The sequence below is a fragment of the Enhydra lutris genome, unplaced genomic scaffold (genome assembly GCF_002288905.1).
Source record: "Enhydra lutris kenyoni isolate GAN:26980312 unplaced genomic scaffold, ASM228890v2 scaffoldscaffold1, whole genome shotgun sequence".
NCBI classification, from domain to species: Eukaryota; Metazoa; Chordata; class Mammalia; order Carnivora; family Mustelidae; genus Enhydra; species Enhydra lutris.
Window position 1 is genome coordinate 90,412,995 of NW_019154085.1, and position 27,971 is coordinate 90,440,965.

The 27,971-nt window shown below is 33.5% G+C and overlaps 1 protein-coding gene across 1 annotated transcript in view; it reads left to right on the forward strand.

Moving 5' to 3' along the window:
- LOC111140884 (LDL receptor related protein 1B) overlaps positions 1-27,971 on the forward strand; it is a 1,957,146-nt gene that overhangs the window by 1,368,933 nt on the left and 560,242 nt on the right. Inside the window, exon 33 of the mRNA XM_022493131.1 lies at positions 9,737-9,886. Within this exon, the coding sequence (XP_022348839.1) occupies positions 9,737-9,886 (150 nt within the window). The remainder of the gene's footprint in view (positions 1-9,736; positions 9,887-27,971) is intronic.

The following is a 27,971-nucleotide window of genomic DNA, read 5'->3' on the forward strand; positions in this document are numbered from 1 at the left end:
CCCATATACTATATAATGTGGATTTTGAAATCTATTCATGGATAATATTCATGAGCACTTTTTATCACATCAACAAAATCCAGGGGACCTCACTTTTTAAAAGTAAAGTTAAAACAAATTTCTGTATATATTTTCTTGCTTGATATATGCAGTTATTTAAATATACTTATTACTCAGCACAGTCACTTTTATTGTGTATGGAATTTAATCAATATATAAAAGTCACACTCCCCAAAGAAATGTAAAGAAGAGCTTACAAAAAAGGCCAGAGGAATTATGGATATTAAAATTACACATTAATATACACACAAATAACTTAAATTTATTATATTTTTATCTGATCATTTGTTTACTCATTCTTTCAATGTGATCAAGTCTAAAAAAAAAGATTATTAAAAAAGGTTATGAAGTGTATAGTAGGTGTCAGAACCTGAAAATAAAACCTGGGATACATTTTCAAGAAGATCATAGTCCAGTGAAGTAAAAAGACAGAAATAGTTACAAATCACTTGATGCAGTGTCATTCATGAGTACTATTCCCAGACACCATAAAGGTAATATAAGTAGACAGTGTGAAAATAGAGGAGACAACCAATTTTGTATGAGCAATAAAAATAGAGAATAGTAACCAAATTGGTAATATTTGAAATTTCAACTGGATCTGGAAGGAAAAATATACATTTGTTTTTAAGGCAGGGACAGAAGAGAAGGGGCTTAACTTATTCTTAGTAAAAAGGAAAAATAAGTGTAAAAGGCACAAACATGATATGTCTAGAAAGCCCTGTGTGTCTAGGGGAAAAAAAAATCTAACACAAGGGAATGTTTAGGATTATATTGAGAGAAAGTATAATTTTAAAATATTCAAATGACACAGTCCAGGGCTTTTAAAAATATTTTGTTCTACTTCTTACCAAGCTATAAAATATAGTTTTGGTGAATTATAAAACTATAGGTATTAACCTTTTAAAGTAATTTTTTAGAACAAAACACTCCTCAAGAAAAGCCTGTCACCGAGTCTGAGCTTGCCTCCAGTTTTGCATGTGTTGTTTTCACAAGTCACATATTTTTTGCCAATCATTAGAAGCTTAAAATATGGATAAATTATCTGAGATGAAATGATTAATTTGAGGGAGGATGAGGGAGAGGCTGAAATCTTAACTCCGTGAGATAAAGAACTAATTACCTTAGTTCTGTAACTCTATTTGTTGTCAGTGACTTCTTAAAGTAGAGTGGATGGGGAGAGGGATGATTTCAAGAAAAAAATCAGGTTAAGATAATAGTAGTATAGACACTTGCAGTGGAGGGGAAAAAAAACCAAAAAAACAGCCAAGCCCCCTCTCCTGCCAATTTTTTTTTTTTAACCTTTCTTTAGCTAATAACCTGGAAATTAGATTGACAAATGACAAACCACCCAGAGAAAAACAGTTTTAGTTGTTTTTTTTTTTTTTAAGATTTTATTTATTTGACTGACAGAGATCACAAGGAGGCAGAGAGCAGGCAGAGAGAGAGGAGGAAGCCAGCTCCCTGCTGAGCAGAGACCCTGATGCAGGGCTTGATCCCAGGACTCTGAGATCATGACCTGAGCTGAAGGCAGAGGCTTACCCACTGAGCCACCCAGGCACCCCAGAAAAACAGTTTATTAACAAAAGTAACACACGTGTATGCAGTTCACTGATCAGTAACTCAAAGCAGTGGTTAGAAATTGGGCTTTATATAGCATCTTAACAAAAAACAGAAAACTATGTGGAATAATGACAAAACAAAATAGTGACAAAACAAAGGAAAAGGGTTTTAAACTTACAAGGGAAGCAAACTATGGGAAGGCAAATATCTGAGAGAAACTAATGGCAGATAATTTTTGTGTTAGTAAGGTTCATTATGTAGGTTCCTCTTTTTTTTTTTTTTTTTTTAAAGATTTTATTTATTTATTTGTCAGAGAGAGAGGGAGAGAGAGCAAGCACAGGCAGACAGAATGGCAGGCAGAGGCAGAGGGAGAAGCAGGCTCCCTGATGAGCAAGGAGCCTGATGTGGGACTCGATCCCAAGACGCCGGGATCATGACCTGAGCCGAAGGCAGCTGCTTAACCAACTGAGCCACCCAGGCGTCCCATGTAGGTTCCTCTTAGTGCCATCCCTGGTCTGGTAAGAGTCTAGACTGGTCTCGAGTGATTAAATGCCTAGGACTGCTTTTAGCAAAAAAGAAGGGCAAATAACTTTTATTTTTTGTCTGCTATTTCTCATTTGTTTTGAAATCAAAATAATTCTTAAACCAAAGTGGCATATTTTGGAGTGGAATATTCTGATCTGTACACATGTAATTCAACTTTTTCTTGGATAATATACTTTTTTTTATTTAAAAATTTTATTGAGATAATTTTAGATTCACTTGAAGTTATAAAAAACAAGACAGAGTTTCAATGTATGCTTTATCTGATTTTCCCCCATTGGAATGTTATGTAAACTACAATAAAATATTACAACCCAAATACTAACCTTCATGCAATCCATTAATATTATTCAGATTATTTGTATTGATCTGTATCTTTAATTTTAGATGTAATGTTATCACATGTGTAGGTTCCTATATCTAACACCACAGTCAAAATGCTGAATAAAATGAATGAAGCTCTTTTTTTTTAAGATTAATTAATTAATTTATTTGACAGAGATCATAAGTAGGCAGAAAGGCAGGCAAAGAGAGAAGGAGAGGAGAAAGCAGGCTCCCCACCAAGCAGAGAGCCTGATGTGGGGCTTGATCCCAGGACCCTGGTATTATGACCTGAGCTGAAGGCAGAGGCTTTAACCCACTGAGCCACACAGGTGCCCCAAAATGAATGAAGTTCTTATGGTTAAGTGGGAAAACAAAACAAAACAAAAAGAATAAAAAGCATACTGAATAATTCTGGGTGCCTGGGTGGCTCAGTGGGATAAAGCCTCTGCCTTCTGCTCAGGTCATAATACCAGGGTCTTGGGATCAAGCCCACATCGGGCTCTCAGGTCAGCAGGGAGCCTGCTTCCCACCCCCCTCCCACCACCTGCCTCTCTGCCTACTTGTGATCTCTCTGTTGAATAAATAAAATCTTTAAAAAAAAAAAAGATACTGAATAATTCCAACACCACAGTGATCCTTCCTACTGCCCTTTTATGACCATACCTTCTCTTTCCTGCCTACAGCTCTTTCCACTTTCCTCCCCACATCATAAGTCTTCCATTTCTGATATTTTCTATTTTTAAAATGTTATATAACTGTATTCATACAGGATGTTAACCTTATGGATGGCTGTTTTCCTCTCAGCTTATATCCTCAGAGAGTCATTGAAATTGAATCTATCAGTACTTTTCTTCTTTTTCTTGCTAAGCAGGAGGCCATGATATGTCAATACCAGTTTATTTACGCATTCTCCTTTTGCAAGCGATGGGATGATTCTAATTTTTGACTACTACAAATAAAGCTGCTATAAACATTCATGTGCAAGTTTTTGTTTTATTTTCCTGGAATAAATTCCCAGGAGTGCAGTTGTTGGGTCCTATGGAAATAGTATGCTTAGTTTTACAAGAAAATGCCCAGCTGTTTTCCAGAGGGGCTGTACCATTTTTCATTCCCACCAACAACATATTAGTGATCCTTTTTTCTCCGAATCCTTGTCAGCATTTAGTTTGTCACTACTTTTATTTAGGCATTCTTATAGGTGTGTAACGATGTCATTGTTACTTTAATTTACATTTTCTCTTGATGTTAAACATCTTTTTCATGTACTTAATTGTCATTTGTATATCTTCTTCTTTGAGATGTCTATTCATTTCTTTTGCCCATTTTTTTAATTGGATTTTTTTAGCTGCTGTGTTTTGAGTGTACTTTTGTTGATACTAGTCTTTTGTTCATTTGTTGTATGTTTTCAGTAGCCAGTTTCTACAACTATCACAGTTCCAGAAGCAGAAATAATTGTGTTGCATTGTCTGATATGTGGATTGCAAATATTTTCTCCCAGATTGAAGCATGTCTTTTATTGGGCTTCACAGAACAAAAGGTTCTAATTTTGATGTACCTGCATAATTGAGAGATACTGTAATAACAAATGAAATGCACAATCTGAATATATCCACATCAAGTTATCTCAAAACTATCAGTTGTGGGAATTACCAAAGAGTTGCAAATTCTAGACTAGGATTTTAGCTTGAAAAGGAAATACAAAAACTTGTAGTACTAAAAAATAGCTAGCATCTATTGAGCTCTTTCTTTGTGCTAGACACTAGTATATTATTATAATGATTTCATAATGGTGAAGTGAGGGTATAGCAAGGTGGAGGCTGACTGGTCTTTTGAAGGTGAACCCAGAAATGAAGAGACAAGCTGAATTGAAAGGTGGTACCTTGTATTTATATTTACCTAAGAGAGAAGGCAGGGATGAAGCACAAAGACCGATCAGGTTTCCTCAGCATATTTATTCCTGCATTCACAAAATCTAAGCATTCTTAAGAAATATTTTTTCGAGATAGCGTGATAGCGATTAGGCAACGAACCCCACTCTACTTCCTCATGGAACAACCATGCTCCTTTGGAGCTAAAAATTCAATGTTTCAGAAACAGTTTTGCCTCCCAGAAATCATGCCTCTTCTGGTGAACTCTGAAAAGATTTCCATTTTGGAGTATCCAGAACATTATGATTCTTCTACAGGTTTAGTGAGGGATGCAATTTTATGATATTTTTTCACCTGCTGTATAGTTTCAATAGTCAGTTTCTGTAACTATCACAATCCTATATGCAGAAAGAGTTGTATTCTATTGTCTGAAGAAAATGCTGTAAAGAGAATATTTAGAAGATTTCAATGTTATTTTTTTATACATGTCTGGAGGCTTGAAGTTAACCATCTATGTTTTATTATCCATGGTACCCCTTCTTCGCCATCTATATCTTTAGTATTCCTTTGTCTCGAAAGAGATCTCCCCATATTACACTTCCAGGCAATATTTAAAAGACCTCATTAAACTTACTGCATATTCAAATTTGAAGGTTCATAAAAATATGCAAATTTTAAAAGGAATTTCTTAATGTTTTTATTCTAAAATCATTTGAAGAGAATTTTGTTTCCTTTTAATACTGATTCCTGGGACCAACTCAAACCAATTAAGTTTGAATTTCTGGGAATGGAGCCCAGAAAACAGTATTTTTAATAGTTTTCCAGATAATTGTAGTGCATAGGCAGGGCTGAAAAATTTGAAATGAAATTTGGTGTCTGAAAAATATTAGGAAATTACCACCTCTAGAAAACATTAATTTAAAAAAAATCTTTTTTTACGTATACTTGCATTTTTGCCTTAATTCCATATTGCATAGTACATTGATTTAATTTTGAGTCATTTAAAAAAGAAATGAGACACACGAGGTGAACTTCCCAGTATTCTTTTTTTTAATTTTTAAAACAATTTTAAAAGATTTTATTTAAGAAAGAGAGCACACAGAGGGATAGAGAGAGGGAGAAGCCGACTCCCCACTGACCAGACAACCAGACAACCAGTCCTCCATCCAAGAACACAGATCAGGACCTGAGCAGAAGGCAGATGCTTAACTTACTGGGCCACCCAGGAGTCCCTGAACCTCCCAATCTTAATTGTAACAAAATTTAAAACTCAGTGGACTTAATTTTTTTAGTAATATATGGAAATATATTTAGACTTTATTTTTTCTAAGAAATAATATGTAGTTTCTTATATCAGTGTATTTCTATTGTAAGAGCAATTACATAATTTTGGCAAATTATATTGTCCCAATTAAAAAATACACTGGGCTATTTAAATCAAAATATTAAAATAATACAGCAAGGGATATCTTTGTTTAAAATAAAAAGGGTCAGAATGAAAGCACATGAATTCACTCTACATTTTTATAAAAATAGAAAAGATAGGTTAAAAAGGTAGATTTTCTTTTCATAAAAGTTTTTAAATTTAAATGATGACTTTTCTTCCTTTGATATACCTGTTATATTATTGAATCTAGTTTTCCTCTTTTGATTACCAAATCTAGATGATATTAAAAATAAATGTGTCTTATAGAAAAAAGTCTATATTAATAGTGATATATTCTGCAGAAAGATCCAACAGTCATTTTAAAGATGTTTTAATCTCAGTCACCCTCACCCATTTGAGGACATTTTAGTGCAAACATAATCATATTTCTTTGCATAGGTTTAGGACACTTTTATAAACATGCTTATATTTGATCTGTTTTCTCATGACTATTGATTTAGCATTCTAAAATCATTGAGTAGTTTCAAGTGCATCAAAACACTCTCAGTTTACTGCTTAGTGATTCAGCTTTTGAAATAGTGCAACAGAGACTTGATTCAGAAATTATTGCAGTAAATGGACACCAATTAATTCTTCAGTGTTATTAAGACCTAAGTGTATGAGAATAACAAAATAAAAATTCTTATGCTGTGAAAACATTTATATTAAACACTTTAAAAATCTGTACTTCTAATCATGCATGCATCTATGAATTTAAAACATATTATCACCAGTTTCTTGAGTTCATAATAGGATTTCAAAAATATTTCAATTCAGGGCACTTGGGTGGCTCTGTCAGTTAAGCATCTGCCTTTGGCCCTGGTCATGATCTCAGGGTTTGGGGGGTGGAGCCCCACATTGAACTCTCTGCTCAATGGGAAGTCTGTTTCTCCCTCTCTCCCACCCCCGCTCATGTTCTCTTTCTCTCAAATAAATAAATAAAATCTGAAAGAAATATTTCAATTCTGTTTTATAAACCCAGGAATAAACATGCTCAAGAACATTCAGAGATTAAGCTAATACATTTAACAGAAGAGAAGATATACAAGCTAGGTGACTGATCACATGAATATGTAGGTTAATATAGGAACTTAATTATTTTTTCCTGTGAATCTTAAAATGATTAATCCTACACTATTCCATCATAATATTGATGCAAAAACCTAAGCCGTGCCAAGTAGACCTATTGAATCATTGCCCTTCTTCTCTGTTGTCATAGCATGTGGGTTTAGGTAGTGCATTAAAAAATTCTGTTGTGGAGATAATTCAACTTTAGTAGACAGAACTCCTTGAAGACAACTTACAATTTTAATAATTAAATTAATTAAATAACTCATTCATTCATTCAGTGTTTATAAATTTTCTTCTCTAAGCATTGTGCTCGGTATTGAAGATCAAAGCTCGCTACCATACTACTTCTTTTCTTTAGGCACTCAGAGTCCATGAACAAAAATGTTGAGTAGTAACTCTGGGGAACTCTGACCCCAGCACAGTAACTTCCCTGCTCCGTAAAATGACCGCTTTATACAGCCTATGTTAGAGTCCAGAAATCACAGGGTGTCAGGTGGATAAGAAAGTTCTGACACTGTGGGTTAATCTGGCGTTGGGCACATTTGCTATCAGTGCATCTTTTCCTTAGAAAAAAGGGGGCATTTGAGGAAACTTAGACAAATTTAATCCCTTAAACAATGTCAGACAAGAATATTGATTTTAAAAATCAAGGTGAAGAAAAATAATAGATTAGTCTATTGAAGCCAGGAGTGAAATTAGTGGTGTGAATGCAACTCCTTTACAATTTCTGCAGATGGGTCACAAATGTGACTCTTTAGGTTCTTTGCAGCCAAAGCAAAGAGAGAAATATGATCAGTTACAATTTTATATTTTCCACTATAGCTTTTTCTGGCACTGAGCCCTGAAAGAAATTTCTCCCATGAGTCCTTGTATAAAGAGGTCACTATGTGATATATTATTTCAAACACTATATCCTGGGAAGTGTAACAGTGGTTTCCCTATGGCTACTTCTTATAGCTTCCTTCATTTAAATCAAGGGCACAATGCCAGAGCTCAATTCAGCAACATATTAAGTGAGAGACAAAAATTCAGCGATCTAAAAAGCAGATAGCTCTCTGGTGGTTTGGCTTGATTGAGAGAGAAAATTTGGAATATCTAGAAGGATAATTGCTTAGAAGGAATTCTTTGTAAATGTATTAATTCACTTTTTGATGAAAATTTGACTACAAAATGTTTGGTGTATATTTTGTTACATAAGTCTCTAGTAAGATATTCTTCATTGCTGATTAAAGATAGAATTATGTGATTTAGATAGCCAACTAAGTAGAAGGGAAAATAGACCACATCTGAAAAATAAGTTGTCTAAACCAGGATTTTTACTAGAAGAAAAAAATGCATGGAGGTGACTCAGGAAATATCTACAAAGTAACTGAACTTTCTCTGATAAAAAATTGAATGATGGATGACCTTCAACCTGAAAATACTACACCAAAGAATATGAATGTGATAGTTTTTATTTGATTATTTTTTTAAGTATTTAAAGCCAATCTCCCACAGTAGTCATAAAAAGAAAATCTGAAAACTTTATCCCAGAATTGTCTAATTTTATATTTATTAGGTTTATTCTGCACCTTTCAGACTTCTATTAGTAAAATATACTAATAAATCAATAAATAGCTGATATATTACATAGACTTGTAGTATTATTTCTACTTGATTAAAACTGATCTGATAAATCAACTCCCTGGATTGGGACTATCTTTATCTGGAACTATTTGGACTATATTTAACTCTTTATCAATGCACTGGAACTCACGTCATTCTCTTCAGTATCTCCTTCCTTCCTTCATTTTTTTTTTTAATTTGTCTTAGTTTTTTGTTTGTTTCTTTTTTAAAATAGGGAAGGGATTTTTTCTGTGTGTGTGTGTGTGTGTATGTGTGTGTGGTGTGTGTGTGTTTTCCTTCCTTCATTCTCTGAGGAAGACTCCAGAACCAATTTATTGTACCATATGCCTGAATATATGTCCACATGTGCTTTTCCACAAGTAACTGTGAATTATAGAAGATCAACATGGAACCATAGTTATTGTTACAGCATGAACCTTGAGCTTACTGAGCATGTCAGTAATTAAGTAGATATGTACCAAGAATCCTCAGCAATCAAAATATACATATCCTGAGACCTTGAAAACCACAAATACCACTATAACGTATGAAATTATCCATAAAATGCAATAAAGCTAATCCACAGTGATATGCTGTGATGTGGCGATAATGATTGTAAGCCTTTGGCTTGGTTCCCTTACTAGATGGTTGGTTTATCGCCCCACGACAGATTCTAAATAAGCCCAACTCAATTCCATGCTTCAGTGACATTACAGTTTTTTTGAAATTCTACATTTGTACTTACTTGAAAATCACTGAAATCAACAAGTAAATCTATAGCTGAACTGCCTAAAGTGAGTTTTACTGAAAGTAGGGCAGAATTAAAAATTTCATCAATGATATTAGTTTCCCAAAAGAGTATTATGTATTAAAATTTTCTGAGGCAAAGCAGTGTAATGAGAAGGACAGACAGTTAATTTGGAAATCAAAACTTTGTTAAACTTTGTTAAACTAAGGTCCACTTGCTAGCTATGGACTCATAGATTTCTTAACAATTCTAGGTATTATTTTTCTTATTCATGAAATGAGACAGTCATTGCTCTCAGTGTCATAGATTATTGTGATAATCAACAGAGATAACGCTTAAGTGCCTATAAAAGTATATTGTTCCACAGAGAGTTATAACAGTATTTTTCCCTATAAGCCAGATCTTGTTTTTAAAGCCAAGAACCTAAGCTTGCAACTTATTTTTCCCCCTCAAATATAGTGGTAGTTGAACATTACTATTTAAGTGGCTACTGTTATGTTATGTTTAAGTTGTATAATTTAATTACAGGTCTATCAATAGACTATGTGGAAAACAAGCTTTATTGGATCAGTTCGGGAAATGGAACCATAAATAGATGCAACCTGGATGGTGGTAATTTAGAAGTAATAGAGTCAATGAAAGAAGAATTAACAAAAGCTACAGCCCTAACCATCATGGGTAAGTGTAATGGTTCTATAGCTAGGATGCTGTGTATTGATTGGGGGTTGATTAATTATGACCTGTTAAAGCTTAGAAAAGTTACTGTTCCATTAACACCAGAAACACATTCAAATTATACATCTCTATGTGAGTTTTTCTTTTTTCTTTTTTAACCTTAGCAAACAGACTTGTAAGATTATCCAGATCAGGGACTTCGTGCTGTTTACAATACAAACTTTACCATTATTGATTCTTGGCTGTGACTTGTATTATTTTACGATTATTTTCTTGTTCTACTGCAAGATAAGGGCCTTGTGTCTTTGTCACAATAAGGGCAAATTATGGCTTATCTCTGCTTATAAAGGATAGCTTGATTCACACAGATACTTCAAAAAACAAGGCCACAGGGCCCATTGACCAAAGAATAAAATTATTCTCCCACAAATAATTCTTTCTTATTTTTAAGGATGATTAGTCTTACTGTTTTGAGCCTTATTTCCTTTCTTTTTGGTTCAGTCTTTGGGGAAAAAAAAAGATGTTAGATGAATAAGACGATTAGGAAGCTAACAGGGAAGTATAGCTTTTCATAGAATAGTCAACTTCTACTGTATTAATATTAGAAGTTGATTTTTGAAATATGAATTTTAATACAAAGTAGTTTGAGCTTTAGAAAAGATATAAGAATACCATAAAGAAGTGGTTTTTGGTGAGGATGGTTGTGCCTTTACTTAATGAATGGCTGGCTATAAACTGACATTCATAGTAGGTCAGCAGTGTGGGGATTAGATCTTCCACATAGAATCTCAGTAGTATGGTTATAGAAAGTCAGAAAACTGATTTCATAGTTCCAACTTTAAATATGAGGTATTTTGGATAGCATATGTGTGTGTGTGTGTGTGTGTGTGTCTATGTACTATATACATAATTACATATATATATATATATACACTATATATATAACTATATGTACTGTTTATGAAAAGTCAATGTGAATATATTTCTAAATGTTTATATAGGTAATAAATTAAGTCTTTTATTTTTTTTATTTTTTTTAAAGATTTTATTTATTTATTTGACAGAGATCACAAGTAGGCGGAGAGGCAGGCAGAGAGAGAGGAGGAAGCAGGTTCCCCACTGAGCAGAGAGCCCGATGCGGGACTTGATCCCAGGACCCTGGGATCATGACCTGAGCTGAAGGCAGAGGCTTTATTTAACCCACTGAGCCACCCAGGCGCCCCAATTAAGTCTTTTAAATCAATATTCTACAATCTTTCTTTCTTATCATTTCCCAAATTGAATGTTAATTTTATTTTTGGTTTGGTTTTAACTAATGACTGTTGATTAATATACAAAGTTTAAAAGTAAATAGTTGTTAACTGAGAAAGATATGAAAATTTATTCTCTACTAAAAATGTGCTTTAATCACCTTTTATTTCAATTAGATTTCAAATATCTGAATAAAAGTGAATCCAGTTTAGATATTACAAATTATTATTTGAAACAGGATGAGTCTGGGATATAAGAAAAAATTAAAATTCAGTTCGGTTCAACATGTATTTAGAATCTTCTAAGTACAGACAGTGTACTTATTTCTGAAGTACAAATATGAACATGAACAATGTTCTCAAACAGAACATACATTTCTGTGAGAGAGAGAGAAAAAAAGATTGTTTCAGCCCATCATCAATCACAAAGAATATTTCAGTTTCAATAGCTGAGAAATACAGTTAGTAAATATATTTGCCTTAATAAAGTTATAAGAATCACATGGAAATGCATGGGAATACACTAGTGAAAATGTAATTTTTTACAAACATCAAAGGTAAAGTCTGGCGTCATTTAATTTGCTCTTTAAAGCACTCTGGAAATTTACCGCTTTGGGCATTTGCGGGTATCTGACATAGTGCGGCATCAGACATTAAGTAGCTTTGTTTTGCTATAGTTTTATTCCTAAATGGCTGTCTTTCTACTATCATTTTCACCATTCTTTTTCTAGTTATTTCTTAGAATTAGTGTTTTTTTTTTTTTTAGTTTTTCTCCAGAGAAGGAATTTAAACTTGTAAAAAAATATCTTATTTTTAATAACATCCCAGGTTTCTTTCTAGACTTTGGACAATTCCTATATTGTTTGAAGAATGTTATATTTTCAGAAATTACACACACACACACACACGCATGCACACAAGGATTGTATCTGACAAGTAGGTTATTTTAAAGCATACATTTATTTATAATATTCTTATAAGGTAATAAGTAAAATAAGATTATTTTATATTACTCAGCTTTGGGAAATTAACAAGAAAATTTTGTTTTATGTATACTTATATATATTTTAAATCATCTGAGTAAAAATAGCAGAGTTTAAATTCTGCAACAATCCCCAAATCACCACCCGCATTATGTTTTCAAAACTTGAATTCAAATATACCTTATGAAATCAACCTAAACTAGCAAATAATACAGCCAAGGAACACAATAAATTAGAGGGGAAAATGTTAAAAGATTTTATAACATTTCAAAAACGTCTTTGACTTTTTAGTGGATATATATGTAAATATGTATACTATAAAAATCATTTCTTCATACAATAATGGAAAGCTTTCTAAAGGTTTATTTCTGCTAACGTGATTGCTACCCACCCTGATGTTAGTAGAAATTAATACTAAACTTACAGAACTCAGTGCTGGAAACAAAGTCTCAGAAATAGAGCAGTAGTCCCTTGCAGCAAAATAAAATAAAATCAGTTAGTTTTCTTCCCTGGTAAAATCGAAGAGTGAGAGTTTGGGGGAGATCCTAATGCCTATATTGTGGCAGCACTGTGAAGCTGATAGGACATCAGCACCACATAGGCAACCCAACTTTGCATACACTGAAATTATTTTAACAAGTAAATGGCCATATATGTATACCTCTCCCTGTCACCATAATTTGATCAAACCCGAGAGATAAAAATAAGTATAATAAAACCTATTAATGTCTCTGTTATCAACAATTCATTCAGTGGATATATCAAAATATATTTTGAGTTTGGAGGTTTGAAGCTTCAAGGACAGTACCTTAGAGATGCTGCGGAACAACCTTGTTTTACAAAGTTCTCTACATTGGCTCTGAACTTGCTCTGCTGCTCAGATCCCCCCTTCTTTGAGAACCTCTCTCCTCTTTTTCTTTGGGGATGGAATAAAGGACAATGACCTGTTTCCTGCTGAGGCTAAGTATTATAGTCATATAAAAAGGGCAATATGAAAGTAAAACAGGAGAACTTTACAACTTCCTATCCAGGGGATTACAGATGATTATAGCTACAAATGTTTAAGGAGCTACTTGCCTACAGTAATACTGGAATTACACATCTAGAAAGCAAGGAAATAATTGGGCTATGACGTTACCAGTTACATACCAGTATATACCACCTCCTCAGACATACTACCCAGGCAATTATAACTAACTGAAAGTTTGTGTTTTGCTAAAATTTAGAAGTAGTTTTTCAAAAATTGAATGAAAATTCTATTTAGACAGTTCTTACCATTTTTTTCAAACCTCAAAGATGATAAATTATAACTATTTAGAGTTACCAGTTTTATTTAGAATAATATATACAAAAGAAACTGAAAGGACTTTGAAATATTAAGATCAGGTAAAGTAGAAGGTTAATAAAGCAATGAATTGATGATTTAGCCAAGTCTAAGACCCCAAGATTAAGATTTCTAAATCCAAACTTTCACACTTTGATAATTCTTGCAAGAATTAGTGCTAAACTTCTGTCCCCTTGAGTGTGGCCTAGACTTAGTGACTCGTTTCTCATGAATAAAATAAGACAAATGGGATGGTGTGTGACTTTGGAGATAAGGTTATAAAAGGCATGAGCCTTCCTCCTTGTCTCTCTTTCTTGGATGGCTGACTCAGGGCAAAGCCAGCTCATATGTCACATCCACACAGCAAGGAACTGGGACCTTTGGCCAGTAGCCATATGAGTCAGTCATCTTGAAAGTAGAACCTCCATCTCAGTTAAGATTTCAGATGACTATAGCCCAAGCCAATGCATTATAGCAACCTTAAGAGAGAGCCCAAACCAAAACCACCAATATACCTGCTCCCAAACACCTGACCCACAGAAACTGTGAGACACAACAACTGTTTATTGTTTTAAGATACTGAGTTTCAAGGCTATTTGTTAAGACAGCAAAAAGATAAATTTATATGTCATTCCATCCACAGAACTCATTCCTTTATATACAATTACAAAATCAAATCCTTATTTAATAGAATCAGAAAAATTGTGATGAGTAAAGTGTGGCAGGTATAATAAAACCCAGTCATTCCAGTATGATGGTTGGTCGAAACTAAGTCTAAGCTTCAATATCCAGACTCATATGGGAATGGCAGGAAGTATGATAAAACCAGAGAAAGCTAATGCCTCATCTCTCAGGTCTACTTATTTTTACCATAAAGAACATTAAACAGTTGTGCCAGAGCTTTCATTTTGCAAGAGAGGCAAGAAATCCTGTTAAAACAAAACAAAACAAACACCAAAAAACCTCACAAGTTTTAAATGTTAGCAAGTAGTCATACTAAAAAAAAAAAAAAAAATGCAGGCTAATGTACTCTATAGGCTTTCCCTGAAAATTAGCATGATATAAACCAAGCAAACTAACAAAAACCACCATCACAAACCTATGGATGGGCATACTTGATTCAGCCCAAAGAACAGCAGTAAGTTCTCACCTCTGGTTTGATCATCATCATTTATACTGGTGACTTTGAATTATTGTGAGAAGATGGGATTAAGGCCGCTAATGCCTAGCTATACCAGTAGAGAAGACTAGGTAAAAATCAATCAGTCAGTCAATCAATCAATCAATCAATCACCTGGTAAAGCTGGCATAATTTACAGAAGGGAAGTGGTCTCTCTCCTACAGGATAGGATGTAATGCTTTTCCACCAGGATTTTGTGGTCCTGTTTGACCTGACTTTGTATTTTGCCTGAGGTATATAGAGATGAAGAAAGTATGAATATGGGGTCTAAATCGTATTTCAGTTCAACTTAAACTAGCCTATAACTTTTAATATCAAATTCTTCCTCATTTAAAAAAAAACAAAAGGTGACCTTGTCAATTGTCTTTCTCAAACTGTCAGAGCCAGCACAAACAATAGTTTCTGCTTTCAAATACAATAGCTTGTAACTCTAAAATTATCTACTACTTATTTGTCTTTGATATTTTTCTCAGTATATAACTGCTTTTTATGGGAATTTTCTTTTATAAATATACTTCAGTTTCATGAAATACTGATATTCTAGAACATTTTCTTACATGATTTTTAGGTTGTTTGTGCTATAAAATAGGGTACAGTCAGCTATGTCATATTTGACTATTGATTACCTAGATACAGAACTTTTTTGTTTGTTTTTGTTCAGCTTTCCTCATAACTTTTGGCATTTTCCTGATCATTAATGCCTGCAGGAGACAGTGAGGTTAACTTAATCAAGTTGCCATTCAATTTTAGGTATCTTTGTGAAAAGGAGGAAGAGGTTGAAACTATTGACTAAAATTAGGATTTGTGGGATATTTATGGATTATTTTTAACAAACTATTTCTTTTCACTGTCAGCATCTGTAGCTTGAGAGGAGAGTATATATATTGTGTTCACATTGAAGAGAGAGTTAGAAAAATCAATTCATGGTCCTGAGAGGAAAGACACAAATTAAACAAATGAACTGGCTGATACAGACTTATTGGTATTTGAAGAAAATTAAGATGGAATTCAGGAAATAGTAGGATAGTGACTTATCTGTATTTTGTATTTTTTTGGGGGGTGGAGCAGGGAGGATCTGGGACAAATGGATCATAGATTTAAAATAGAAGTGGAGGTATGGGAATTACTTAAGCAAACTTAAGGAAATCTGTGTGTCTACATAAAAATTCCTTGGTGCTTCTGGATTTAATAGTCAGCATCTTCTTGAATCACAGGCTGATCTTGATATAGTCCATTAAAATGTGTCATGTAGTAATTTGTCAAGCTTTTCTAGGGCAAGAATTTGAGTTCTGGGCACTACAAGGGATATAAGCTTGAATTTAAAATTTCACCCCATACTCACATCTGATGAGCTATTTATTCATTGTTCTTTGCTAAGCCATTGAATATGCAGTTAGTATCATTGAGATTCAATTGCACATCTAATTTTTGTTTTGTTTTCTGGTGCTATATGACCTTTGGAAGTTGTCTTTGTGATGGTATTTGGTAATCCCAAAGTTAACATGACATGTTCTTGAACGTCGTCTGAGGGAAAGACCTTTCTCTGCTCTGTGGTCGTTCTAGCTGGACTTAGAATCAAATTGACATGACACAGATTAAAAGGAAAAAAAATCAAATTTAATAGTTGTACATATGAGTGATGAAGTTTAGGAATATAGGTGAGGTTCAGTGGGGTGCAGTCAGGAGCCGATGACCAAGAAAGAGTTCTTGAGATTTCTTTGGTACAAAATGGTGGTTTATTAAAGTATGAGGATAGGACCCAGGGGCAGAAGAGCTGCTGCACTGAAGTCCTAAGGAGTGGCTGAGTTGGGCAGGTGAAGACAAAGAGGATGTTCAGAAGGATTGTCATCTGTAATGAAGACTCTCAGGATACTGGAGGCCTGGTTATTGTCAAGCCAAAGCTGTTTTGCCCACTAATGAGACACTAACATGAAGACAGTTGGGAGTTTCCTGGAGGAATGTTACACTCCTCATATTACAAATCCTTGTCAATGAGCTTTAGGTTTAGAAGAAATTCAACTTTATTCACTTTAACTTCTGCCTCAACCTCCCTCCGTTTTATGGAGGGGAGGATGATATTAGGGCTTCAGGAACTGAGTTATGGGTCTTTGGAAGTTAGACTATTGATAAGAAAGCTTCTTCCTTGTAAATCACTAGGACATTTGTAAACCAAGGGAGCTCAGGTCTTGCAGGATTGTGATCTCTACAAGTTCACTATTTCTTCTTCCTTTAGGGAAGCCAGAAATGCCTCAGAAATTTCACATATATCCCATGGTGAAAGGGAGGGTTTGCAGGGTGTCAGCTTCTGCTTTGTCTCCAGCTTGCCTTCTCTTCCCTCATCATGAGGAATCTACACACATGAAATTCCAAAGAGACTAAGTCCACATGGAGCTTATATGAGCTGAGGAGAAGGATAGGGGCCTCAGGATGATACAAAGGGGAGAAAGCTCATTAACAAGAAGAGAAAAGAGATGTTTAGAAAAACCAGGTTGTTCTGTTACTGCAGATAAGTTTTTTAGGTAAAAGGGAGTCTCTGTTAATCATTCTCTTCCTGTTACAGGGTCTCCTTTCCAAGGTAAATCTACGTAGTTGTGTAGGAGGCAAAGAGCTTTTCCTGTATTTGCTGGGGTTTGATTTCTTATAACTCAGAATAGTCTTTATGCCAGTGTGGCCCATCTTGGGTCAGCCTTCTCTGGGCCTCTAAAATGTCAATGTTTATATACAAAATGGATAAGTAGACTTACTTATATACAAAATGACTAAGTAGAGAGACAACAAAAATTGTGAATAAAAATAATGTTCACTTATGAAATTATGCTAATCAGAGTTCATATCCATCTATTCTAGTTGTTAGGCAAAGTTATTCTATTTTGACTTTTAGTTGAGAATTCAGTGGATGTTTACAACATAGAATTGCATAGATTACTTGTCTTAGAATAGGTTTGTACTTTTTATAAATATCTAAGTAGCTATCTCCAATATCCATCTAATCTTAGAATCACTTGCAAAACTTGGCTAACTTCTCTTTAAAATAAAAGAAAGATTGAGTCACAGGTAAAGGCAAAAAAAAAATCTTTAATTATGCATTTTCTATGAATACTTAAACTCAACTGATTTCTCAATCACAGTTTAAATATATTATACTATTGATCTGTTTCAAGTAGCAATTTGCCAGAATAGGTTTAATATGTAAATATTAGAAGGATATTGAATTTTGGCTACTGTTAAGATCAATAAAGGAGAAAAGGCATGTTTCCTGTGCATTTTCAGTCTCCTATCAAAAACAAACTCTGCCCTTTAATGAATAGAAAGTTGGCTTTTCACTTCTGTTGATTTGGTTATGCACCCATTTGTTTTAAGTCATTGCTAACAAAATAAATGAATCATTTGCTCTTTAGGGAACCCTTGGAAGGCTATAATAAATATAATTCCTATGGACATTTGATTATACTTTTCATAGGCTCATTTCACAGAACTGAGGTCATCATTATAGCTGCTATGGAGAGTCCTAGCATATGGGTAGTTTGTCATGGGAAAGCCAAGGCTGACACATTAAAATTCTTCCAGAACCATCTGAGTATCAGAGAAGGGCATATTTTTTTGCTTAAGAATGAATACTGTGTTAATATTGTTGGAGATTAGATGTTTCCAATGTTCCCAGGAGAATTTCTACAACCAAACAGTTATAATTGTCTGTTTCTCTGCTGACTGAAAGAAATGCTAAGCTAATGGTAAAAAATTAGTCTTGGGCTACACTAACATGGTTTCTTGACTGACTTCTCAAATACACACACACACACACACATATATATGTGTGTATATATATTTTTATATATATTCTTTTCAGCAAAATATTACTTGGTGTAATGACTAATATTAGGTTTTATAAAAATAAAGCATATCTAGCACTCAGTTTTCATACTTGCTATGGATTTCCTCAGATAGATAATATACCTTATAGATAATGATAGGAATGTGGAAAAAAAAAAAAACGAAAACTATACAACAAACAACCCAGTAAAATTGGCATTCAGAAATCACCAAAAGTCTTTTTTTTCCCCTACTTTACTTCCTGAAATAAATTATTATGGCAGGTTGTCATGGCATCTATTGGATATTGTAAATGATGGCAAGTGACAGGCTCTGAGTGTGATATGTTTTGTCTGTCTACAGTCCTTAGATTGAACACTCACAGATTGAAAATAAAATTTAGTCTAGATGGATACTCCGTCTTCTTATGACAAGGCGACGGCTCTGATAACTTACAATTCTTAACTTGAATAATCTACCTTAAGAAGTCATTTCCTATTTTGTACAATCCAAGTCTACATGTTGTTGGATGCAGGGTTTTGTTTTCCTTTTTGTTTTTAAATCAAAGCTTGCTAAGTATTTCTCTGCCTCTGCTTGTGAAAAGGCTGAAACTTAGTTTCAATAAAGTCCATTCTTCTTGTGAAAAGTTTCCCTAGCTTTCCTTCCTTTTCTTCTTTCTTTTAATCCGCTATCTTTTTCTCTGTCTCTTGGACATCATTGATAGCTTTGCCCCTTTATTTGTTTTGTTGTTTACTTGTTGTTTGGCCTGTTGATTTTTCTTCACAGTCTAGCTAGACTCTTAACAACTTTTTGTTTGGGCTACTGAATGATCCCTTAACCTTTTTTTCACTCTCTGAATCTCCAGTCTCCAAACTTTCGGGACCTGCTGTGTTCAGACTGTTATGCCCCAATAATGAGTCCGTGATTAAAGGAGGGAGACTGATACAAAGCGAAGGTCAAGCAAAGCTTTATTTTGTGCCAAGCATCAAGAATCTAACCCAATGTTCAGGGACACATCTCTTACAAGAGAGGGCGACCCTTCTCTGTTTCACAGACTAGCTTTTAAGGGCAAAGGCCATGCAGTCGGGCCTGGCCACGCACAGGTGACCAATGAGATTGTAACACACACAGGAAACTCCACAGTGATGCTAGGTGACCAATTGAATTACAATTTACCCCAGTAGACATTTGAACTAGCCTATTACACCTTGATTAGGATTGGTGCCAAAAAGGCTCCCAAAGGGCAGGGGCCCATACTCCTTGGTAGCTAGGGAGACAGTATGCAACCCCCTACTGATCGGATGTCTCCACCTGGCCTGACCCACCCTTGTGTTTGGGCTTTGTTACCTGGAGCTGGTTTCCAGGACTTGTTTTTAAGTGAATCCCCTGGGGGAAGGCGAGCAGGGACAGTTTAAGGGTTAAACAACAAGGTTTTTGTTTAACCTCAATGAAAACCTCTTGCTAAAATATAAAAATATAAAATAGGTCCTTACACAGACCAGCTGTGGCACCCTTACTCAGCTATAACATTTCAGGGGCTGAAAAGCACTCACAACTTAACTCCTTTTCATCTACCAAAAGTTGTTTGTCAGGTAATTATTAGTGTCACTTTATGGATAGAATAAGCTAGAGTCAGTAAGACATGTTAAAACCCTAAGCAGTATTGGTCCCACCTTACAAAAAAAGAAATTTACGGTCAATGAGATTTGTGAACATTCACTCTTCTGGGATTCACCTGAGATCTTGATTCAAGTTACGTTCTATTTTTATTACCAGGAAGAACATTCCTAGCCATAACTTGATTTTTCATGTGATCCACCTCTACCCCTGTTTCCTGTCAGTCAGGTATGATACATCCAGGCAAAGTTCCCCTGTATCTGATTATACCCTGCTTATTTATATTTGTCTTGCTATGTCTTGTTCCTTGACTACTTTCCATATTTATCATCTACCATCATGGGTGAAATGCCACCCTTCAATGCCTACTTCAACTTTACCTCAATGTAATTTCAGATTTTTCTCTCCTCATGACCCCTTTGTATTTTCCTAATGCAGAGGAGTATTTTTTGTCTTTCCTAATGTGTGAATCTGTCTCACTTCTCCATAATTTGGGACATTTTATTCATATATGCATCATTCATGACACACAGCAAGATGCTTTACACTGAGTACATTTCAATAAGTAGTAATAGAATGTATGAATAAATAAAACAATGACCATCTACATGCAAAAACATCTGCCACAGCAATCAAAATGTATTTTCAAAGCATGCATGTTTATGCAGAATGGTCACAACCATAAATCTAATGTAGAATTTAAATATGTCCTGAAATAAACTTTGAGAGAAAATATTTTTATAATATAATGATCTAAATTGGAAAGGGAAAAATGAGTAATAAGATAAATGTGTAAAATATAGTCAATTATTTCAGGCACTTATTGTATATACAGATGCATATAGAAATGCAAAAAAAGAAGGATTAAATTGGATTGTGTTTGTTCTTAAAAAAACTAAACAGCTTAATGGAAGAAGAAAATAAAATACTCATAAACAAGCACCAATAAAAGACTTCCAAAATGAAACAAAAACTGGAGTGTTTGGAATGGTTTAGGCTCTTAAGGAGAGTCTCTCACTGCTGAGCCTAACAGCATTATCCTCTTAATAATAATAATTGACAGTCTAAATAAATAAATCATTCTAGTATTTAGGTTACAAATCTTACCTCATGTAATTCTCACAGCAATCTCCTGAGACAGGTATCATTAACACTGCTTATTCCAGAGGTCCCAGCAGAGGCTCAGCCAGCCTAAATTAATCACTCAGGGTTACACAGTTAATAGTGTAGCAAGCTTTCTAGTCATGATCCTTAGACTTTAAAGCCTGTGTTTCTTCTAGGAATTTCTTCTAGACATAGTTACACTAAGATGTATGTACACTGAGTTGTATGCAAAAACATACTTGGAAGTTGTACTTGTGATTAGGAAAGCCAAGGGAAAAAAATCTGTATATCTATTATAAATGAATAGACAAGTGAATTATGAAATATTTGTACACTGAAATATAATGCAGCTATTAAATATGAGGTAAATCTATATATTGGTTTGAGTATTAGCCAATATATATTTTTAATGAAAAATAGCTAGGTTCAAAAATTCTGTAGAGACTGCTCCAATTTTTATCACTTGTTTGCATTTCTTTAGTTAAATACACAAATTTAGATGTATTTTTAAAATCATATTTTATCCATTATGCTGCTCTGTTTATCTCAATAATTATTATTTACAGAGCATCTACTCTCTAAATGTACACATATTATTGCTAATAGACACAGTAACTATTCAAAAAAAAAAAAAAATGTGCTGCTACTGCGGCGTTATTGCCGCAAACAATGTGGATTGTTCAAGGTCAAAACTGGGTCTCGCACATAATTCTAACTCCAAAGTTAGAACTCTTTTCACTACCCAAGTTATTATCAACCCAAGGCAATTTTGTCCATTGGAAAACATTTAGAAATGTCTAAAAACATTTTTTTAAAGATTTTATTTATTTATTTGACAGAGATCACAAGTAGGCAGAGAGGCAGGCAGGCAGAGAAAGAGGGGGAAGCAGGCTGCCTGCTGAGCAGAGAGCCTGATGCAGGGGTCCATCCCAGGACCCGAGATCATGACCTGAGCGGAATGTCAGAGGCTTAACCCACTGAGCCACCCATGCGCCCCTAAATACATTTCAGATTGTCACAACTGTGGGGTAGAGAGGTTGCTGCCCTCATTCTAGTGGACGTAAAACAGGGATACTGGTATACACCTTAAAAGGCACAGTGTAGTCTTCCCTAACAAGGAACTATTTGAATCAAAATGCCAGTAGGCTGAGGTTGAGAAACCTAGATCAAAAAAAATTCCTTCTGTTTTCTTTCTTTTAAATGTAACTTAACAAAAAAGAGTCTGGATTTGTGTCTTTTATGATTATATGTATCTTAGTCTTATATATCATATATTATAATGCAGATAGCAATTTATTTCTTCCAATTTCAATTCGTTTACTCATTCAAACAATTAGCAAGTGACTATAATGATCCAGGCATTAATTTAGGTGCTAGGAATACAACAGAGTTTACAGCAGGTAACAAATCCATCATCATGGGGTTGATCTCCCCAGTGGGAGAAAACAATGTATAAGCAAATACACAAATGTAATAAAGTTTGTCAGGTGATGGAGGGTACTATGGAGAAAATTCAACCAAGGCAAAAGAATAGGGAGTACAGAGTTGAGTTGAGAGAAAAGAGCCAGAAAAATTACAATTTTAAGTAGTAAGGTCATGGCAATTTTCACTGGAAAATGACAGTTGAGCAAAAATCTGAAGGAAATGAGGAAGTGAGTCATTCCAGTATGTGGGGGAAGAACATGAAAGGAAGAAAGAGCAGGAAGTGGGAATTGACTATTTGATCATATTTTTGAGCACCTATTACTTTTAGATGGAGACTCTATTTTTTAATGCTACAGGCATTTATTTTCCCCCTCCATGAAAGTTTTACTCTGCTTAAAAAACACTTGATAATTTATGTGCTGCCAGTAGTATACCAAAATAGAATAAATAGTTAACTTATATTATGAGCTGGAAGTAGTAATGTACAATAACATTACTTCTCTAAAGATTTTAGCTTTCATGTTTATGAAATTCTTAATAATGATGGAATTAGTTCTGCCCCATGTGTTCTGTTTTATTTCCAATTTATCACATACAATGTTACTATTAATATGTATTTTAATAAGAAAGAAGAGAAATTTCTAGGAAATATGCTTATTTCAGGCTGTTATGGTTAATGTTTATAGAAATTTAAAAAACATGAAATCGATCATATGAAGAAAATAATTATAGTTATTTAGAACTCTTAACTTTGAAGAACTCTTATTTTGTGGCTTTAATTTCAGTTGTTTTAAAATTAAAAGCTTTAATGATTTATATGTTTATGCAGTTGTATTATGCCAGTTAAAATTACTTGGATTTAGGGGCGCCTGGGTGGCTCAGTGGGTTAAAGCCTCTGCCTTCGGCTCAGGTCGTGGTCTCAGGGTCCTGGGATCGAGTCCCGCATCCGGCTCTCTGCTCGGCGGGGAGCCTGCTTCCTCCTCTCTCTCTGCCTGCCTCTCTGCCTTCTTGTGATCTCTCTCTGTCAAATAAATAAAATCTTTAAAAAAAAAATTACTTGGATTTAGAAAGAATATTAACCTATTTAAAAAAAAAAAAAACAGATTGACTTTTTTGAGAGAATGATCTCTAGACACCAGATCGTATATATATAAAAGATTACTCAGTAGAAAGCGTTCATGGAAGAGAGAATATAATGCTTGAAAATGGTTCTTTTAATTAAGAGTCTTTAAAACAGTTCAGAAAAATAACCCCAGTTGCTATTGCAAGGATTGAAAAAAATGTTAATTCTCTTAGATATACAAATGATCATCAGTGCACTTATATTATATATTTATATAATTTATAATTTATAATTATAAATTAAATAATAATTTAAAAATTAAATTATATATAATTTAAAAATTAAAATATATAAAAATTATATATAAATTAAATTATATATATTAATATATAAAAATATATAATTATATGTATATAATTATATATAATTTAAAAATTAAATCATAATTTATATATAATTTATGTATAATTATTGTGTTTATACTTGAATTATATAAGTATGTTCTACTTAAAAATACAAGTAGCTAAAAACTGAACAAACAACATATCACTTAAAAAGGTACATATCTAAAAAGGTATGAACAAACAACATATCACTTAAAAATTGGATGTATATCTACTTTTCAGCAAAAGATCCAGTGATTTAATTGTTACACATAGATTGCATCTCTATCTGTAATTTGATATCTAGAAACCAGTTTATCTTAAATGCACTATAACCATGCTGTATAGTTAAAGTAATTCTCCTTTCAAATCATACTTTTCAAAAAGGTTTAAGGTACTTTTTAGTGTACACCAAGCAATGTCACTTAGTGCAAAGAACTTCAAATATATCCACCTAAATTTTCTAAGCCATCAGTCTTCTAATTGCCATAACACTATTCATTAAAGTAACAGTAATATATGAAATACATCCAGGCAGTTTGCCCAGCACTAAGTATAGCACATAGTTGTCTTCTCTAAGTACTCAAACTACCATTAATGAAAACTAATAGCCCATCAAAATTTACATTAAAAGTACTACAAGAAATCTCCAAAGGACTATATGTGATACTATTCCAGCAGTTTTTGTCACCTTAAATTGCTGTGTTCCAATATGTTGCTCTTCTTAATGCTAATTACCTAACAGAATGGATAAATACTACAATTGCAAAGTACATCATAGTACTATTTTTGTAACCAGATTATAATTAGTGATCAGAGAATGGTCTCATTAACATAAATGGTATAATTAAATCATCTCAGCTTTACCATACTAAAAAGCGTTAAATAAGTGATTGTCTCCCCTTTATAAACTATTAAAGGTTAACTTTTCTGAAATTGTTTTTTCCCCCCCAGGAAAAATAAGTGTACATTGTTCATGTTTATGGCATTAAAAAAAAGAACAAATTTGAAAAAGCATGTTCTGTTTGAGTAGAGGCATAATTGTTTTATATTGCCCTATGTCTCCTCTTTCATTTAAAAAGAAAATAAAAGGGTGTAAAGTACAAAAAGACATGACATGTTTTAGATTTATAATAGATTTTTGAGTTAATATAGTTAAAACAGCAATGTAGTGAATCTAGAAAATGAATCAAGAGAACCAAGGAGGTCGTTCCACAAGTCTGCCAATATTCTGTAGGTAATCTCCCATGTTGGAATGTAACAATAACTTGGAGTCATGAATATTATTCACTTAAACTGAAGTTAAACAATCAAACTTGAGCCCTTTTTGATATTTGGCGACTCTGTTCCACTGAAATTAGACTTAGATAGATGGCATTTAAGCACAAAGAATTTTCTGGGGCCATATATACCTAGATTTAGGAAAATGAAAAAAAAAATGTACCTGGGCATCAGTACATTTATATTTCTTTTTTTTCCCCTTTCCATAATGAGCATCAGCACAATCTCATATAATGTGGAGAGAATATTAAGCATTACAAAGTGGAAATAAATGTCCTCATCAATTTAATTCTAATTAATACTGCTCCATATTTAAACATAACCATTCAATGAATATCCTGTGTTTTATAGGAGAAAAAAATGAAAGAACATAAATCAGGTGTACCCTTTAAAAATATGATGCTTTTAGGTTTTTAAATTGTATGTAAAATTGTTCTATATAACTTATAATGTAGATGTATCAAAGATGACAGTACTCAAAAGGCCAGTGATAAGATTATTTTGCTCTGAACTGACTCCAAATGAGATTATGTGTGGGAGGAAAAAAGACTGTAATCTTAGAATGGAGGTAAGAGCTTTGCCTAAAAGATGTGATGAGATTTAGAAGGACAGGTAGGTGACCCAGAAAACTTTACAAGAGGACTCTTCAGTTTGTGGAATAGCAAATACAAAAAGAGTACATGTAGCATGGTAAGGATTACCATTAATTCAATTTAAAAGAAAAACATTTTTCTTTTCTTCTTTTTTTTAACAGTGATCTGACCTTGTCATCACCAAGATTGCCTTTAATGGTGGCAAACATATTGAAAAGCTCTTAAGCTGGGGTATTTCTTATATTATGGATGGACAAAATACATAAAAAATTTATAGTTATAGCATACAGGCATAACTATACCGTCAGTAAAATTTCAAAATTATTTAACCATGTTCTATTATTTAAAAATTTATCTTAACGACTCCCTCCCTTTGAAACATGTTTTTCTTTTTTTGAATACCTCCAAATCATTTCCATACAAATTCCATCCAAGCATTCATGTGTGTAATGTGTGTATGTGTGTGTTTCTTAAGATACTTGTGCCATCCAGATTTGTTGTAGGGAATTCTGGTTGTGAGAAATCTAGTCAAAGTTGGAGATTACTTGGTGTAGAGTGTCAAAAATCACATCTCCAAATCATCTTTCCTCCTAAAAATTTGTATCAGTAAATGACCATTTTTTAAAATCCTAGATGTAATGAGAAATGTATTATTTGCAAATTCGGAGTTATAGTCTTTTTTCAGGATCATTATATTTTGATCTCTGTCAAACATAGAGTCCTTATGTAATGGATTTTTTTGTATAAAAAGGAGGGCACGATGTAGTGATCTTATAAGGATGCTCATTCTGGATGTCCTCTAGAAGGCACATGAATTCTTCTTTATTTTATAGTTTATATTTAAAATACGACATTCATCATTTAATGAAATATAAAGTAAAGGATTGTAGAATGATGCTCACTTTATAAAACAATTTTATTTTTCTTTTCTGATTCAAGAGTATGCTCCAGTTGGTACATTTCTCATTCAACTCAGTTGGAAGTATTGAGTTGCAATGACATGTTTTGCTCACTGATGATTTAAATGAGCTACTTTTCCCCTGACTTGTGTTACATTGTAGAGGTTTTACATGTTTTTATTTTCAAGTGAATAGATACATTAAATTATTTGGGAAAGGCAAGAACATGTCAAATAGGATCACCAAAGATCATTTCTGACTCTTTATTTTTTAACCTTTTCCCCAGTAGTTTATGTATATACCCATGCATGTATTTCTAGATTAGAAGATTTTATCATATTAATTATTTGGCAGTATCAAGTGTTAGGTAGTAACTGCAACAACAAAATTCATAGTTTAATAATAAGGACAGAGCAGCAAATTATCTAATTTAGAACAGCCATTTAAACAATTTTTAAAATACTGGAACCTTATTATACACTGTGTATTTAAGCCAAGATAAAATGCTAGTTAATTCTCATATATCCAAAGGAAAAAAAAAATTGCTCAAGAAGCACACTAGAGGGGCACCTTCGTGGCTCAGTGGGTTGAGCCTCTGCCTTCGGCTCAGGTCATGATCTCAGCGTCTTGGGATCAAGCCCCACATCGGGCTCTCTGCTCAGCAGGGAGCCTGCTTCCCCCCCTCTCTCTGCCTGCCTCTCTGCCTACTTGTGATCTCTCTCTCTCTGTCAAATAAATAAAATTAAAAAAAAAAAAAAGCACACTAGAAAGGTGACTTAAATTAATTGAAATTGTACATAATATGAATGCTAATACAGTAAATTATTTTAAAATGGATAAAAATAGCAACATATTCAAAATATCAATAATTTTTATATAAAACTGAGGTTTAAAGCTTGCATTAAATTTATGACATATATACGTTTTAAATTATATATAAACTTCATTTCACTTTTAATTTGTCTTAAACATTACTTTCTAGATTAGTAAAGGTTTCAACAATGTCACTTTAATGTTTATATAATATTCCACTATATACTTGTATGATATTTTATTTAAATAATCACCTGTATATAAATGATAAAATTTTAATATTATTTTTTTAATTATAGATATTATGATGACTATCCTAATAGGTAGTCATTTGCCGAGCTTAAGGTACAGTTTTTGATGTAA